At 41.2% G+C, this 18,717-nt stretch overlaps 1 protein-coding gene across 6 annotated transcripts in view; it reads right to left on the bottom strand.

The window, feature by feature from the left end:
- The window catches only part of PHF20 (PHD finger protein 20), a 133,333-nt gene that overhangs the window by 74,244 nt on the left and 40,372 nt on the right, over positions 1 to 18,717 (bottom strand). For all 6 annotated transcript variants that reach the window (XM_030830718.2, XM_060284680.1, XM_060284681.1 and 3 more), the window contains 2 exons: positions 3,891 to 3,970; positions 96 to 483 (listed from right to left, as the gene is read on the bottom strand). In XM_030830718.2, coding sequence (XP_030686578.1) covers positions 96 to 483; positions 3,891 to 3,970 — 468 coding nt within the window. The remainder of the gene's footprint in view (positions 1 to 95; positions 484 to 3,890; positions 3,971 to 18,717) is intronic.

Below are 18,717 nucleotides of genomic sequence, written 5' to 3'. Positions count from 1 at the left end.
CGGTCACAAAAACAAAGGCTTGAAGTACAGAAGTTATAAAGAACCACAAAGGACCACAGAAGAACACTCTGGCATTGCACACTTGGGGAACTCACCAGTAGGAGCTATGGAAGGGGGTCTGCCTCGCTTTCTTTTTGGCTCCCTCAAGTTTTCTTGTGGACTCTTCACAATGTCATTTTCAGGTTTCTTATCCACTTGAGCATCTCCAGAATACTCTCTGTCATTTTCTGAAATGTTCTCCTTATCTTCTTTCTCGTTCTTGGGAAGGCTCTTCTCTGACACCTTCCCCTTTTCAGAACAGATTAACTTTCCTTCTTTATCAGGCTGTTTGGGTCTCTTTTCTGTCTTTAAGGCTTTGTCCTCTTTGTCTTTCTTCACATTGGCTGTGGCTTTTCTCTGCTCTTTAAACTTCTCTCGTTTATCAGGAGATGATGAAAGACTTTTGTGTTCTGTTTCTTTAGGCCTAGCATTATCCACAATATTCTAAAATGAGCAAAATAGCAATGAATCACACTTTGTGATTACTTGCAAATATAAAATCAGATGGTTTTTTGTAAACTTATGAAGACAAAGAAATTAAAAGAGGACATGTATCAGGTCATGTAATGGAAAGCACCACTGAAAATATACACCCATATTCTGAGGTTTGAAAAACAGTCCTAAGTTTAAAGAAAATAACAGCCATTTTCAATTCCTTCTGAGACAATGCTATCTCCCCTTTTGATTAGTAAGTCACTAAAAAATTATTAAAGGGACAGACAACTACCCCAGGGACCTCTTCTGGGAAGCAATCTTTTTGACAGAGACGCCTTCATGCCCCGTGCGTCTCCTCCCAAGAATGACTACACTGACCCAGGGCCTTTCAGAGGCTGGCTCAGTTTGCCAGCAGATGCTGATGTCCTGTGTAGAGAAGAACCCAAACTGATAACTAGAGGCGAACCAGAAAGCTGTAAAGATTTTCCACCTCAAAAACAGGGTCTTTGCTTCCTCTACTGGGTAAAGGCTGTGCTCAGTCGAACAAGCCACCTACTGCGTTCCTGAGGTACTGAGTTTTTGTCCATTAGGAGAAAGTACTTCTTCTTGGTTACTTTCCTCCTAAATTACTTTTTCAAAATTCATCTTAAAAATCTTGTGTCCTAGTATACTGTCTCATAATAAAGCAAGCTCTGAAAGCTCTGGAGTTTCTAAAACTACAATTAAGTTTATTTGCGTAAGTATCTTTCTTCCAAGACCTCAAGAGAAGAGCAGAGACCACCACATCATGTTCATATTGGATCCCTAGCACCAAGCACACACTTGGCACACAGATTTTTGCCAGGAGCAGGAAGGACTGCCTAAATACACAGTGAGTAAAAGTTTAATTTGTTCCAGAGGGAAAAGTAATAAACAAGGAGAATCCCTGTGGTTAGAAACTAAAAGAAAATATTTTTTTCAAGTCTCCAAAGTTTTCTGAAAGCAGCCAGGTTTGAGGACAAGCACTCCTCAGTAACTGCTGGCAGAAATATAAACTGCAACCACCAGGAAGGGGGGCTGGCAATTTAGGTCAAAAGTCTTATGTTTATACTTTTGAACTCGAATAAATTCCTAGAAATGAAATCTGATAACAAAATAATCAGACGTGTGTACCCAGATTTACAAATATCCTTAAATGACCATTAGAAAACTGGTTACACAAAGTAGGGTTACATACATATTATAAATACTACTTAGCCATTAAAAGCTATATTCCCATACAGTACTTAGGAACTTGGGAAAACGTTATTTTGTTAAAAGAGCAAGTTACAGGGCTTCCCTGGTGGTGCAGTGGTTGATAGTATGCCTGCCGATGCAGGGGACGCGGGTTTGTGCTCCGGTCCGGGAAGATCCCACATGCCGCGGAGCGGCTGGGCCTGTGAGCCATGGCCGCTGAGCCTGCGTGTCCGGAGCCTGTGCTCCGCAACGGGAGAGGCCACAACAGTGAGAGGCCCACATACCGAAAAAAAAAAAAAAAAAAAAGAGCAAGTTATAGAACAGTAACATATGACTCAAATTTGGAAAAGAAAAATATATATACATAAGTATCTTTTAAAAAAATACAGAAGGCTATACATTAAAATGTTAAGAGCAATTGCATCTAGATGATAGAATTATACAATTTTTACTTTCTTTGCCCTTTTCTGTACTTTCTAAATTTTCTACAGCAAACATATATTGTTTCTATAACTTCAAAAAGAGATAAATGTTCCTGAAATATAGATTATCAAACCACTTAGGGCAGTACAATCCTATTTAAAAAACAAAAAAACAATCTAATACTATATGAAAAAAGCTCTAAAAATTGTCTGACAGATATTTGTAAGAAATTTTGCTTTGTAAGTGGCCTAGCTGAGAAGTCATTTATCCAAACCACTATGTTCTCTTGGAAAAGAAAAACAAACAGGAGCCATGGGCCTGTGCTTGACCACCTGCCAGGTCTGAGATGACATGAGACACTCAGAGGCAGCTGGGAATTGAGGACTGAAGACCCACAAATCCACACAGGGTGAGGTGCCCATCCCCAAGCTAAGGCACCATGAGTACTATCAATCAGAGGAAACAGATGAACGTTTGTTATGTGGAGCCCTAGACTTCCATTTGTGTAGATTCTAGATACAATATGACAGCTCTGGACATGTTCTTAATACAGTCCTCTATCTATATTAACTCATTCCACAAACTTAACATAAAAATTGCCAAATTGAAGGCCAAAATAATGTTTTAGAGTGCTGTGTAGTTCCTTAGATGCCTGAGAAGCAAATGATCAAAGAGAAAACATCTTCAGGGCTAAAGCTTTATAATTTTGTCAATTTTCGGAAGAGGAAAACCAGAAAGGCAAAAACACTTCTGAGATTATCTTTAACAATATCATGTATCATGATGCTTTGGAATTGCTAAATATATGTTCAGAAGAATTTATTAGAAGGTTCCAGGATTACCAAATACTGTCATATCAACAACCACCCAAAGAAGTAAATAACAATTAGTTACAATCAGAATCTTTCCCCTCAGCTATTTCATTAAGACATAAATATTAAAAAAAACTAAAAGGGAAAAAAAAATCACGAAGAAAGTAGGCAACACTTCCAGGTGGCCAGAATCTATCTGTGTGCACCACATTTCCAGTATCAAAACTCAGGACCCGGGGCTTCCCTGGTGGCGCAGTGGTTGAGAGTCCGCCTGCCAACGCAGGGGACACGGGTTCGCGCCCCGGTCCGGGAAGATCCCACATGCTGCGGAGCGGCTGGGCCCGTGAGCCATGGCCGCTGAGCCTGCGCGTCCAGAGCCTGTGCTCCGCAACGAGAGAGGCCACAACAGTGAGAGGCCCACGTACCTCAAAAAAAAAAAACAACTCAGGACCGGTGCTTAGACAAGTACATGGATGGTGAAAGGGACAAAAGGAAACAAAAATTTCAACCCAGGCACATCTAGCACGAGTGCTTGCCAAATCTATGCCAAATGGTGGCTCCGTAACCACCAAGCCATGGTCCTGAGCTGAAGGACAAAGTCAGATGAGGAAAAAACATCTCCATCTCTTCAACCACTCAGCAAGTTCCCTGTGAGGGGAAACAGCTCTGTGGGCAGAGCACAGGAAGACAGAAGAAAGAATAACAACCAGGCGCTTTGGGAAAAAGACAGATAACAGGTAATGGTACGCAAGTACTGGCACTTCTGAAAAGAATTGGTATGAAAAGAAAAAGGCAGAGAGAGAGACAAATATTTACAATTTCTGAAAACTTGTGTATTGCTTTCTGGTGAAATCATGTCAGATGAAGGAAAGATTTTGTCATCATAAACAAATGTAACATCTTTGAGAAACAAAACTATAACATTAGCATTATTCATACTACAAAGCATAAAACCACATTTCTCACCTGATCTTTCGAAAAAGCTTTGACATGAATATGTTTGACAGTCTGAACTACTCCATCATAAAATTTCACAGTGTAAGTACCTAAAATTCAAAAAGATATGATTTTAACTTGCAGTTTCATGAAAGCAACAAAACTTTTCAAAGCATAAACACAAGGGAGTTCCAACCACAATAATAAACATATGGAAATTAAAAAGTTGTTCAAGAATCACATTCAATCTTACTTATGTCCAAGATAATAATAGTACACTTGCCTTTTCCTCTTTATCTTACAAATCTTTTTATCTATACAAATCAAAATCCATCCCAAAAAAACCTCATTTTTATGGTGCTTCACTAAATCTTAAAAACTTGCACTGACTTAGACCAAGAACAAAGAGCAGTAAAACAATTAAGAATGTAAGGAAACACCAACAATGAACTATCAGAGAAATTAAGGGAACAATCCCGTTTATTGTTGCATCAAAAAGAATAAGATACCGAGGAATAAACCTACCTAAGGAGGTAAAAGACCTGTACTTGGAAAACTATAAGACACTGATGTAAGAAACTGAAGATGGAAAGATATACTGTGTTACAGTCTTGGTGGGAATGTAAACTGGTGCAGCCACTGTGGAAAAAACAGTATAGAGGTGTCTCAAAATACTAAAAATAGAATTACCACATGACCCAGCAATTCCACTCCTTGGTATATATCCGAAAAAAACAAAAGCACTAATCCGAAAAGATACATGCACCCCAATGTTCACAGCATTATTTACAATTGCCAAGATATGGAAGCAACCTAAGTCTCCATCAACAGACGGATGGATAAAAGAGGTGGTATATATATATAAACACATATACATATACAATGGAATACTACTCAACCATGAAAAAAGAATGAAATTTGCAGCAACATGAATGGACTTGGAGGGTATTATGCTAAGTGAAATAAATCAGACAAGACAAATACTATATGATCTCACGTGTGGAATCTAAAAAATACAACAAAGGAGTGAATATAACAAAAAAGAAACATTCACAGATACAGAGAACAAACTAGTGGTTACCCGTAGGGAGAAGGAAACAGAGGAGGGGCAAAATAGGGATAGGAGATTAAGAAGTACAAACTATTATGTATAAAATAAGCTACAAGGATATATTATTCAACACAGGGAATATAGCCAATATTTTATAAGAACTACAAATGGAGTGTAACCTTTAAAAATTGTGAATCACTATATTTACACCTGTAACATATAATATTGTACATCAACTATACTTCAATTAAAAAAAAATAGGATATAAGGAAAATGCAGATTTACTTATTGCTTGGTGAATTATTAATGTTTATCACTTAATCTTTATTTTCTGGGCTTAGAAGTAGTAATATCTTTTAAACTTGAAAAGAAATACGACCATCTGCTAAAGGTATTATGTTTTTAGAGGTCACATTACTCTCAAAATCCATATGAATTAGCTGCATATTACAATATTTCAAAATAGAGACTAGGCCAAAGCACTAAATGGTGACCGCTACATTGTTAGTTTTGTTCCGTTTTTTTTTTTTTTTTTTTAAGTCCAACAAAAATCACTCTCTGCTAAAAAACTGAAACTGGAAATCCAAATAATCTTATCTCGCCAAATAATACATCCAACTACAAAAGTTCTCATTAGCTGTACCCAAACCAACACTTTCAACCTTTTGCATTTTAGAACCCACCCATGTCTCTCTCTCTCTCTCTCTCATTTTTCTTTTTTTTTTTGGTTCCAGGGATCTATTAAAAAAAAAAAAATCACAGTTAATCTTGTCAAGATTATCAATGAACCACTGGTAATCATGTAATGATTTACCACTAGTAAACATGGTCCGTTTTCAGGACCAATTTGCTACCCAACATGGAAGAAAAAAAATAAATCCCAAGGGTTGGGAGCAGAATAATGCAACGATGAAGTTAAGATCTTCTGGCTGGTTGCCTCCTTCTTATACATTCTCTCCCCACCCACCGGCCTGCTCCTCCAGCCCTGAATAAGGCCCTGCCCATGGCTAGCCACCTCTTCAGTGCTCAAAGTCCAAGCAATCTGAGCCCAATTATTTTCCAAACCTTATTTCGAATTACCAGCATACAATACCCACCAACTCAAAGTGACTAGCTACTTGCCACCCACTGAAACTGTCTTGTGACATTTCCACCTCCACACAAAGAAGTGTTTTCCTGCCTGGAATGTGCCACTCATTGATCCTTAAGCACTCAGCTCAAAAGACCACAATAGCTCAGTAAAAGCTTCCTGACTTCCCTGCTACTGGAGAGTTCTCCCTCCTCTGAACTTCTCAGACTCATTTGGTACCTGACCTGCAGAGACTCACATTTAGGTGCCTTCACATAGAAGGCAGATCCCAAATCGAAGGCAGGCTCTTCAAGGCTAGAGAACACATCTGACAGTAGTTTCTCACACAGCGCCAGACTCACTGTAACCAGTGTTTATCAAAGTGTAGTCCCCAGACCAGCAGCATGAACAACCCTGTGAAATTACTGGAAATGCAAATTATCAGCCCCACCCCCAATATACAGAATCAAAAACTCTGGGAGTGTGACACAGAAATGTGTTTTAGTAAGACCTTGAGGACTTCCCTGGTGGCACAGTGGTTAAGAATTTGTCTGCCAATACAGGCGACACGCGTTCTGGCCCTGGTCCAGGAAGATCCTACATGCCACAGAGCAGCTAAGCCCGTGAGCCACAACTACTCAGCCTGTGCTCTACAGCCTGTGAGCCACAACTACTGAAGCCCGCACACGTAGAGCCCGTGCTCCCCAACAAGAGAAGCCACAGCAATGAGAAGCCCGCACACCGCAACGAAGCAAAGCCCCTGCTCGCCACAACTAGAAGAAAGCCTGTGCGCAGCAAAGAAGATGCGACGCAGCCAAAAATTAAAAACAAAAAAGACTCCACCTTGCGAGAACACCAGAATCACAACTAACTGCTCAACAATCATCGACAGGAAGACACTGGAACTCACCAAAAAAGATACCCTACATCCAAAGACAAAGGAGAAGCCACAATGAGATGGTAGGAGGGGCACAATCACAATAAAATCAAATCCCGTAACTGCTGGGTGGGTGACTCACAAACTGGAGAACACTTATACCACAGAGGTCCACCCACTGGAGTGAAGGTTCTGAGCCCCACGTCAGGCTTCCCAACCTAGGGGTCCGGCAATAGTAGGAGGAATTCCTAGAGAATCAGACTTTGAAGGCTAGCGGGATTTGACTGCAGGACTTCAGCAGGACTGGGGTAAACAGAGACTCCACTCTTGGAGGGCACACACAAAGTAGTGTGCACATCACGACCCAGGGGAAGGAGCAATGACCCCATAGGAGACTGAACCAGACCTACCTGCTAGTGTTGAGGGGTCTCCTGCAGAGTAGGGGGGTGGCTCTGTCTCACCGTGAGGACTGGACACTGGCAGAAGTTCTGGGAAGTACCCCTTGGCGTGAGCCCTCCCAGAGTCCACCATTAGCTCCACCAAAGAGCCTAGGTAGGCTCCAGTGTTGGGTCGCCTCAGGCCTAACAACCAACAGGGAGGGAACCCAGCCCCACCCATCAGCAGACAGACAAGTGGATTAAAGTTTTACTGAGCTCTGCCCACCAGAGCAACAGCCGGCTCTACCTACCACCAGTCCCTCCCAACAGGAAACTCGCACAAGCCTCTTAGATAGTCTCATCCACCAGAGGGCAGACAGCAGAAGCACGAAGTACAATCCTGCAGCCTGTGGAATGAAAACCACATTCCCAGAAAGACAGACAAGATGAAAAGGCAGAGGGCTATGTACCAGATGAAGGAACAAGATAAAACCCCAGAAAACAACCAAATGAAGTGGAGATAGGCAACCTTCCAGAAAAAGAATTCAGGGGCTTCCCTGGTGGTGCAGTGGTTGAGAGTCCGCCTGCCGATGCAGGGGACACGGGTTCATGCCCCGGTCCAGGAAGATCCCACGTGCCATGGAGCGGATGGGCCCATGAGCCATGGCCGCTGAGCCTGCGCGTCCGGAGCCTGTGCTCCACAACGGGAGAGGCCACAACAGTGAGAGGCCCGTGTACCGCAAAAAAAAAAAAGAGAAAAAGAATTCAGAATAATGATAGGAAAATGATCCAGGACCTCGGAAAAAGAATGGAAGCAAAGATCGAGAAGATGAAAGAAATGTTTAACAAAGACCTAGAAGAATTAAAGAACAAACAAAAAGAGATGAACAATACAATAACTGAAATGAAAACTACATTAGAAGGAATCTATAGCAGAATAACTGAGACAGAAGAATGGATAAGTGACCTGGAAGACAGAATGGTGGAATTCACTGCTGCGGAACAGAATAAAAAAAAGAATGAAAAGAAATGAAGACGGCCTAAGAGACCTCTGGGACAACATTAAACACAACAACATTCGCATTATAGGGGTCCCAGAAGGAGATGAGAGAGAGAAAGGACCCGAGAAAATATTTGAAGAGATTATAGTCGAAAACTTCCCTAACATGGGAAAGGAAATAGCCACCCAAGTCCAGGAAGCACAGAAAGTCCCATACAGGATAAAACCAAGGAGAAACACGCCGAGACACACAGTAATCAAACTGGCAAAAATTAAAGACAAAGACAAATTACTGAAAGCAGCAAGGGAAAAACGACAAATAACATACAAGGGAACTCCCATAAAGGTAACAGCTGATTTCTCAGCAGAAACTCTACAAGCCAGAAGGGAGTGGCATGATATACTTCAAGTGATGAAAGGGAAGAACCTAAAACCAAGATTACTCTACCCGGCAAGGATCTCATTCAGATTCGATGGAGAAATCAAAAGCTTTACAGACAAGCAAAAGCTAAGAGAATTCAGCACCACCAAACCAGCTCTACAACAAATGCTGAAAGAACTTCTCTAAGTGGGAAACACAAGAGAAGAAAAGAACCTACAAAAACAAACCCAAAACAGTTAAGAAAATGGTCATAGGAACATACATATCAATAATTACCTTAAACGTGAATGGATTAAATGCTCCAACCAAAAGACACAGGCTTGCTGAATAGATACAAAAACAAGACTCATATATATGCTGTCTATAAGAGACCCACTTCAGACCTAGGGACACATTCAGACTGAAAATGGAGGGATGGAAAAAGATATTCCATGCAAATGGAAATCAAAAGAAAGCTGGAATAGCAATACTCATATCAGATAAAATAGACTTTAAAATAAAGAATATTACAAGAGACAAGGAAGGACACTACATAATGATCAAGGGATCCATCCAAGAAGAACATATAACAATTATAAATATATATGCACCCAACATAGGAGCACCTCAATACATAAGGCAACTGCTAACAGCTATAAAAGAGGAAATCGACAGTGACACAATAATAGTGGGGGACTTTAACCCCTCACTTACACCAATGGACAGATCATCCAAAGAGAAAATTAATAAGGAAACAAAAGCTTTAAATCACACAATAGACCAGATAGATTTAATTGATATTTATAGGACATTCTATCCAAAAAGAGCAGATTACACTTTCTTCTCAAATGCCCACGGAACATTCTCCAGGATAGATCACATCTTGGGTCACAAATCAAGCCTCAGTAAACTTAAGAAAATTGGGCTTCCCTGGTGGCGCAGTAGTTGAGAGTCCGCCTGCCGATGCAGGGGACACGGGTTCATGCCCCGGTCCGGGAAGATCACACATGCCGCGGAGCGGCTAGGCCCGTGAGCCATGGCCGCTGAGCCTGCGCGTCCGGAGCCTGTGCTCCGCAACGGGAAAGGCCACAACAACAGTGAGAGGTCCGCATACTGCAAAAAAAAAAAAAAAAAACTTCCAACAAACAAAAGTCCAGGACCAGGTGTCTTCACAGGTGAATTCTATCAAACATTTAGAGAAGAGCTAACATCCATCCATCTCAAAATCTTCCAAAAAACTGCGGAGGAAGGAGCACTCCTTAACTCATTCTATGAGGCCACCATCACCCTGATACCAAAACCAGACAAAGATACTACAAAAAAAAAGAAAATTACAGACCAATATCACTGATGAATATAGATGCAAAAACCCTCAACAAAATACTAGCAAACAGAATCCAACAACACATTAAAAGGATCATACACCATGATCAAGTGGGATTTAGCCCAGAGATGCAAGGATTCTTCAGTATACGCAAATCAATCAATGTGATACACCATATTAACAAACTGAAGAATAAAAACCATATGAGCATCTCAACAGATGCAGAAAAAGCTTCTGACAAAATTCAACACCCATTTATGATAAAAACTCTCCGGAAAGTAGGCATAGAGGGAACCTACCTCAACATGATAAAGGCCATATACAACAAACCCACAGCAAACATCATTCTCAATGGTGAAAAACTGAAAACGTTTCCTCTAAGATCAGGAAGAAGACAAGGATGTCCACTCTCACCACTATTTTTTTTTCTTTTTTTTTTTGCGGTACGCGGGCCTCTCACTGTTGTGGCCTCTCCCGTTGTGGAGCACAGGCTCCGGACACGCAGGCTCAGCGGCCATGGCGCATGGGCCCAGCCACTCCACAGCATGTGGGATCTTCCCGGGACCGGGGCACAAACCCGTGTCCCCTGCATCGGCTGGCAGACTCTCAACCACTGCGCCACCAGGGAAGCCCTCTCACCACTATTATTCAACACAGTTTTGGAAGTCCTAGCCACGGCAATCAGAGAAGAAAAAGAAATAAAAAGAATACAAATTGGAAAAGAAAAAGGAAAACTGTCACTGTTTGCAGATGACAAGATACTATATATAGAGAATCCTAAAGATGCCACCAGAAAACTACTCGAGCTAATCAATGAATTTGGTAAAGTTGCAGGATACAAAATTAATGCACAGATATCTCTTGCATTCTTATATGCTAATGATGAAAAATCTGAAAGAGAAATTAAGGAAACACTCCCATTTACCATTGCAACAACAAGAATAAAATACCTAGGAATAAACCTACCTAGGGAGACAAAAGACCTGTATGCAGAAAACTATAAGACACTGATGAAAGAAATTAAAGATGATGCCAATAGATGGAGAGATATACCATGTTCTTGGATTGGAAGAATCAATATTGTGAAAATGACAACACTATCCAAAAGCAATCTACAGATTCAATGCAATCCCTATCAAATTACTAATGGCATTTTTTACAGAACTAGAACAAAAAATCTTATAATTTGTATGGAGACACAAAAGACCCCGAATAGCCAAAGCAGTCTTGAGGGAAAAAAGCAGAGCTGCAGGAATCAGACTCCCTGACTTCAGACTATACTACAAAGTTACAGTCATCAAGACAATATGGTACTGGCACAAAAACAGAAATATAGATCAATGGAACAAGACAGAAAGCCCAGAGATAAACCCACACACCTATGGTCAACTAATCTATGACAAAGGAGGCAAGGATACACAATGGAGAAAAGACAGTCTCTTCAGTAAGTGGTGCTGGGAAAACTGGACAGCTACATGTAAAAGAATAAGATTAGAACACTCCCTAACACCATACACAAAATTAAACTCAAAATGGATTAGAAACCTAAATGTAAGACTGGACACTGTAAAACTCCTAGAGGAAAACATAGGAAGAACACTCTGACATAAATCACAGCAAGATCTTTTTTGATCCACCTCCTAGAGTAATGTAAATAAAAACAAAAGTAAACAAATGGGACCTAATGAAACTTAAAAGTTTTTGTACACCAAAGGAAACCATAAACAAGACGAAAAGACAACCCTCAGAATGGGAGAAAATATTTGCAAAGGAATCAACGGACAAAGGATTAATCTCCAAAATATTTAAAGAGCTCATGCAGCTCAATATTAAAAAATCAAACAACCCAATCCAAAAATGGGCAGAAGACCTAAATAGATATTTCTCCAAAGAAGATATACAGATGGCCAAGAAGCACATGAAAAGCTGCTCAACATCACTAATTATTAGAGAAATACAAATCAAAGCTACAATGAGGTATCATCTCACACAGGTCAGAATGGCCATCATCAGAAAATCTACAAACAACAAATGCTGGAGAGGGTGTGGAGAAAAGGGAACCCTCTTGCACTGTTGGTGGGAATGCAGATTGATACAGCCAAGATGGAGAACAGTATGGAGTTTCCTTAAAAAACTAAAAATAGAATTACCATACGATCCAGCAATCCCACTACTGGGCATATACCCAGAGAAAACCATAATTCAAAAAGACACATGCACCCCATTACTGTATAGCACAGGGAACTATATTCAATATCTTGTGATATACCATAATGGAAAAGAATATGAAAAAAATAATGTATATATACGTATAACTGAATCACCTTGCTGTAGACCTGAAACTAACACAACTATACATCAGTAAAATAAAATATTTTTAAAAGTAAAAGAAAGAAAAAGTTTAATAAAGCCTTGAGGTGACTCTGGTGCACAATGAAGTCTGAGAACCACTGTTGTAAACAATGAGTAATTACCTACTGTTTTGCTCCTTGTAATTACAAAATAAAAGTGATTATTTGTTACAAGTGTCACCAACACAGAAAAGTTGCTAGCAAACAAGACAGACACAAGGATACACAGTTGGTTTTATATATATATATATATATATATATATATATATATATATATAAATATATATAAAAATAAAAATAATACTTATACAGGTATATATAGTTGGTTGGTTAAAGCAAGCAATGAGATGACAGGCTATGATAAGGATTCTACATAAGGCACGTCAGCAATGATTGATGAATACTTACAGCAAAGGCCTGCGTTCCTGTCTTCCTGCCTCTATTGTGAGGGTGTTGGCAAGCAAAGGAGCAATGATAATAAGCAAGGCTGTGGAACTCTAAACAGACTCTTTTCAAGCAACCATGGCAAAGCTCTGGCCAGTCTAAGGATGGGGGTTTGGGGTTGGGGACATTAAGAACCCAATTCTCAAGAAATCTTAAATATTAAGCATGCCAACAAGCCACCCAAGCCTATACTTTCAACTATCTTATCAACAAAGTTCATCAACAGTTACATCAAAATGAAAACTGTCCATTTTTACAGACATTTCAAACATCCAGAAGGACAAAATGCTACCCAAAAGTCCAACATTTTCAGCTACTTGAAGTCAATTTTGAAGCTTACTCCTGACAGCAGGCTCAGAATGGAGGCCTTAGATGAAGGGATGGACCCCGAGTTCCATGGAAGTCTACAACAGAGCTAGAAGCAGAACCCAAGCCTGTCTGCTGGCCTCTGACTAATTCTTCTCCCACCACCCCACACTGCCTATTCCCCAAGTCCCTCAGCCTCAATTCCAAACCACAAACCCAGAGCACCACTGGCCACTCTGAAATGACCCCAACTATGGCCAAAGGTGCTCAGGGGCCACTGTCCTTAGATAACAATATCCTGGCCCTGACCCTTTTTACTTCCAAAGAACTACAAGGGATCATCTTGAAACTTTCTCCCTTGATCATGCACATAGCCTAACCTGGGCTTCAATGAATCAGAGGGAACAAAACAACACATCCCACAGACAACAGTGGTCTAGACCCACTTCTGGAGAGAGGCCCCAAATCTACTTTAATGGTTTCATGCATAACTAAAAGAATGTCTTCCCACGGAATCCTCCCAAGGGTGGCTGGCAACAGAGCTCTCCCATGGCCACAAACAACATCTAACAAAAAACATGTAAATGACAGAATCCAAAATAAGAACATTCTTGACACAAAGGCCACCTGCCTCAGGCTCCCTTAAGAAGCTCCTGTCTTTACCAGATGAAACAAAGCTTCCTGGCTTTGTTCTCTGGGGGTTAAGAACTCAGCATATCAGACAACCTCAGTAATAGCAGAAGGGACGTAAGAACAAAACTAGAGACGTATAGAAAGCTCATCTTCTCTAGGACCAAGGAAACAGGTGACTCTAGAAAGGACAGATTTCTGTTGCTCTTGAAAGCTACCATAACTGTGAGTCAGGGTCCTTTTACTACCCTGCTCATTCTCCAGGAGTCAGAGAATTCCACAATATCATGGATAGGAGCTTTCAAACATGGTTTCTCTAAGTCCTGAGGTTCCCACAGATGTGCCTAAGGGGGTGGGCAGAGGGATGGGATAAGTGCATGTGTGCAGGCAACCTCCCCCTAAGTCTTTTCCTCTTAGGAATTTTACATAATGGGCTTAGGTTCTGTAGCCAATAATTTCCAGAACTGCTCATCTAGTCCAATTCCTTCTCCCATTTCTAACTGCTCAGATGAGTCTAGAGCAAGGAGAATGAACTGCTTATAATCATCAAGCAGGGACTGGGACAGGGCCTGTCTCCAATCAGGGCTCTCAAGACACCACCGGGCTCCAGGAAGTACAGACCATCTACACTCACCCTACCGTATCAGGTGCACGTACACACACACACACCGCCAGCGAGCATCTGGCCCTGACAACTTCTGCTGTTTAAGGAAAACCCTGTTCCAGAGAAGCGGCCTGGTACTGTAGGAACTGCAGTTTCAGGAAACTTGGAGCACCACAGACCTCCATGCAGACCTCAGGCTACCATTTATCTATATGCTCTGTAACCTCAAGCAGTTTCTCCTGTGAGCTCAGTTCCTCATCTGTAAAATGTGGATGGGGTTGACGGCAACAACCTTTCCACGTTTATGTGAAGACTAAATAAGATCAGATATGGAAATTGCTTAGCAAAGGGGCTGTCACAGAGCAAGGGATCAATATGTGGTTCTAATTACCATCATCTACCAAGTCACTTTGACAGAGAACCTCCTTCCCCCCATAGAAGGTAGGAGCCGAGCTAGCAGCTACATGTATGGGCCTAAATTGTCCTTTCATCTCTATTCAAAGCTGCTCATAGTCCCAGTGTTCCCACATTTCAAATGTAGGTTCAGTTATAGCATGAAGAAAACAAAAAATAGTAACTGCTTCAACCAGAGACTCTAGAAATAAGACCATTTCCATAAAATCTCCCAGTTTAAATGCAGACTTTAGGCAATGAACAAAGAGATTGAACTGGGGTACAAGGAGGGGACGAGGGGGCCGTGACCCAAGGATATGCATAATTTTAAGGAAGAGGGACCTGATTTGCCTGCGCACTCAAGTTAACCACAGATCAACAGGAAGGAATGATTCCTCATTTTGTTGTAAATGTGAACCTACTTTCAGTTTCCCCCAGAGAGAATGCCTTGCAGGGCAGGGGCACAAACCCCCTGACAGACGAGCGGCTCTGACATCCTCGGCATAAAAACGGGGAGCTGAGCAGAGGTGAGGTCAACTCACCAGAGATGGCTTCCAAACAAAGATTCCCTGGAAGCAGAATCCCTTCTTTTTCTCCAACACAGACCAAGGATCTAACAAGGCTACCAGGTGTGGCTGCCTTCACACAAAATGATGCTTAACTGCAACTGCCAAGGAATCATTCCAGATGAAAAGGGCTAAATAACATGGCATTGCTCTCCCCAGTTTCCAAGTGCTAAATAACTCCCTTAAGAAACTCTGGGGCTTCCCTGGTGGCGCAGTGGTTGAGAGTCCGCCTGACGATGCAGGGGACACAGGTTCATGCCCCGGTCCAGGAAGACCCCACATGCCGCGGAGCAGCTGGGCCCATGGGCCATGGCTGCTGGGCCTGCACGTCCGGAGCCTGTGTTCCGCAACAGGAGAGGCCACAACAGTGAGAGGCCCGCGGACCGCAAAAAAAAAGAAACTGAAAGTTGCTACCAAAAACTCAACGGATGACAAGCTTCTTTTCTAGAAATAAGACATTTCTTGACAACTTATTCATGTAAAACAGATCTTTTGGGGTTTTTTTTTCCCTTGTTTTCTTCCAAGCTTCTGCTTAGAGAAAAAGAGAGAAAAAAAAGAAAAAGTGTGTCTAAAGGCCATCAGTGTTAACACCCTGTGACAGGGATGAAGGAAAATACTTTAATAGTGCAAAAAATAATAGTGCTGAAAGCTGTCAACGAAAGATTGAATGTAAAAGTAAAACGTGTACATAGTTGTAAAAAAAAAGGAGTTTTAAAACATGTTTATTTTCTATGCACTTTTTTAATTTAAGTGATAGTTTAATTAATAAACATGTCAAGTTTATTGCTGCAAAAAAATAATTAAATAAAATAAAAAATAAAAGTTGCTATCTGGTTGTGATTCAGTCATGCCAGATTCCCAATGCCAACAGCCAGTGCTCTCCACTCTGGCTAGGGCCACTACCCACCAGCCTGCTCAGTCAATGCTCAGCCTCAGCAAAACCATCAAGGAGGTTAAGCACGGCAGAAAAATCAGACCAAGCCTTCCCAAGATGAAGCTATAGAAAGTGACTTCACTATATCCCCAGCCTCCTCCTAGCAGCACCAAAAAGACTGAATAACTTTTATAGGAAATAAAGGCACCACCTTGCCTGCAGAGGTTCTTCTCACAGCACCATTAAGCCGTGGTGGCCCCTACTAACCAGAGAAAGAGTGAAATTAGAGTCCAGCATTGTCCCTCCCAATCCTGCAACTGAATTACTAGAATAAATCATGAGCTAGAAACTGCCAGCTCCCCTGGATTAAACCTAACCCAAAGGCAGCACCTAAGAGTCATTTTTTCATCTCAAAATCAGGCACAGATGTGAGCACCCACAAAGGCTAGCTTTCCTTCGCAGTCCACGAGGTAGCATTAATGCCACACAGCTGGTTCCATTAACTTTCAGGATTGCCCCTCCCCCATGTCCCTCCTTCTCCTCCCTCTTCCAATTAATCTCAAGAACCAGAAAGGATGGCAGCATAATACAGGACTTCAGACTCAAGAACTCTGGGGAAAACAGGTTCTCCCAAAAATATCCACTCATTTTCAATGTCCTCCAGTTAACTAAAATTCACTGAACAGAATTTGAAGCTTACAGAACTAATATATTAGGGTAGCAAATGACCATTGTAGGAACAAATTACCTCAAGACTCTCCCTCCTATAATTTTAGCTCATGGAGGAAATAAACTGAAAAGATTTTTTAGAACAACTTGCAAAGCTCTGGTTGCCAAAGTTTAAAAGACATTTAAAAACCTTAATTAACTACGGCCAATAATTCGGCCAATGACTTTTAGTCCTTAAATGATCACTTCAAAAGATTTCAGACCCAGGGCTTCCCTGGTGGCGCAGTGGTTAAGAATCTGCCTGCCAGTGCAGGGGACACGGGTTCGAGGCCTAGTCCGGGAAGATCTCACATGCCGCGGAGCAACAAAGCCTGTGCACCACAGCTGCTGAGCCTGCCATCTAGAGCCCGCGAGCCACAACTACTGAGCCCACGTTCTACAACTACTGAAGTCCACGCGCCTAGAGCCTGTGCTCTGCAACAGGAGAAGCCACCATGATGAGAAGCCCGCGCATCGCAACGAAGAGTGGCCCCCACTCGCCACAACTAGAGAAAGCCCGTGTGCAACAATGAAGACCCAATGCAGCCAAAAATAAATAAAATAAATTTATTAAAAATATATATTGGCTATATTACCTGTGCTGTACAGTATATCCTTGTAGCTTTTTCTTCTATGAGTTTGACTTGATTTTCCCCATATTAAGTGAGATCAGTCACCATTTTAATAAAAATGGACCTATAAATTGTATTTAATGAGTGTTTGATATAATAAACTATGTCTTTTACTAAAAGGATTTAAAGCAGTTTAATAACATGTAAGCTTTCCTTTAAAATAAATTTTTAGGTTAAAGTGAAACATATGAAAAATAGTAACAGGATTTTATTTTGAACACTGGCTTATAAAGTAACTTAGGGAAACAAGGGACTATCCAAAAAGACTTAATCCATGAACAGGAGGATCAGTAACTGTTTAGACAACTTAGAAGATACAACCTTGCTTTGGAGACCTGTGGTAAAAGAACTGTGGTTTAAGGATAACCTACATCTGTCAACCCACACTGGTCTAATAGCTGCCGGGACTGGGGTGGGGTGAATGTAGCAAGAGAGGAACTAAAATTTCTGCTACATGCAAATGTATGTTCATTTTTGACCATTTCAACCCATTCTCAGACAAAACTTCTTGGTCACCCCGAAGTCCAGCAGAGTGCTGAATAAATACTTAAATAACTTCATTGAATGAAAAATCAGTGTGGCCTTAGAGTCACCCCTAACACTGGTACTAAGAGGTCTGTTTGCCCTAAACATTCACTGCAGGAATCGTGGACATACCACAAACATCTTGGTAGAAAATGTTAAAAAAAGGAAAACAGGTATCACTTGAACCCCCAGTGTGTTCTCTGTGTGTCAGGATGCTGACCACACATATTACCTTCATAACCCTCCTCTTCTCTTGCCTTTATTAGCAAAATGAGCCTCTTTGGGACATGTTCCCGGTCCTGACTCCTCACATGTTCTAAACTCTGGCAAAGGCATTCCAGCTCAGTGCTCTAAATCCCAGTACCCCAATTTCAACTAGTAACTCTGATACTACAGACCACTCTCAACCACCTTGCATCCACAAAGCACATTTTTAAGAAAAGTTTGCTATTTGCTTCATTTCTAGGCTGTTCACAAATAACTAAAAGGAATATTAGGGACTTATTTCATCTATTATATTAGGAACTCCTAGACAGCAAGAACCTACACACTTCCCAGCAGAGTGACAGATGAACCATGACTGTTTTAGAAGGCAAAGAACCAAACTCCCCCTCTTTAACCTACCTTTCTCTCCATTTATAATTTCTTCCTAACTCCTGACAGAGTAATTAACTTAAAGAGAGACGATTCCTAGGCAATAAATACATACTGAAAATATACTCTCAAACTCCAATATTACAAACTCACCCCTAAGTCAAGAGTAAA

The sequence above is a fragment of the Globicephala melas genome, chromosome 15, assembly GCF_963455315.2.
Source record: "Globicephala melas chromosome 15, mGloMel1.2, whole genome shotgun sequence".
Lineage (NCBI taxonomy): Eukaryota > Metazoa > Chordata > Mammalia > Artiodactyla > Delphinidae > Globicephala > Globicephala melas.
The sequence above is the reverse complement of the archived record's forward strand: the minus strand, read 5'-3'. Positions and strand labels throughout refer to the sequence as shown.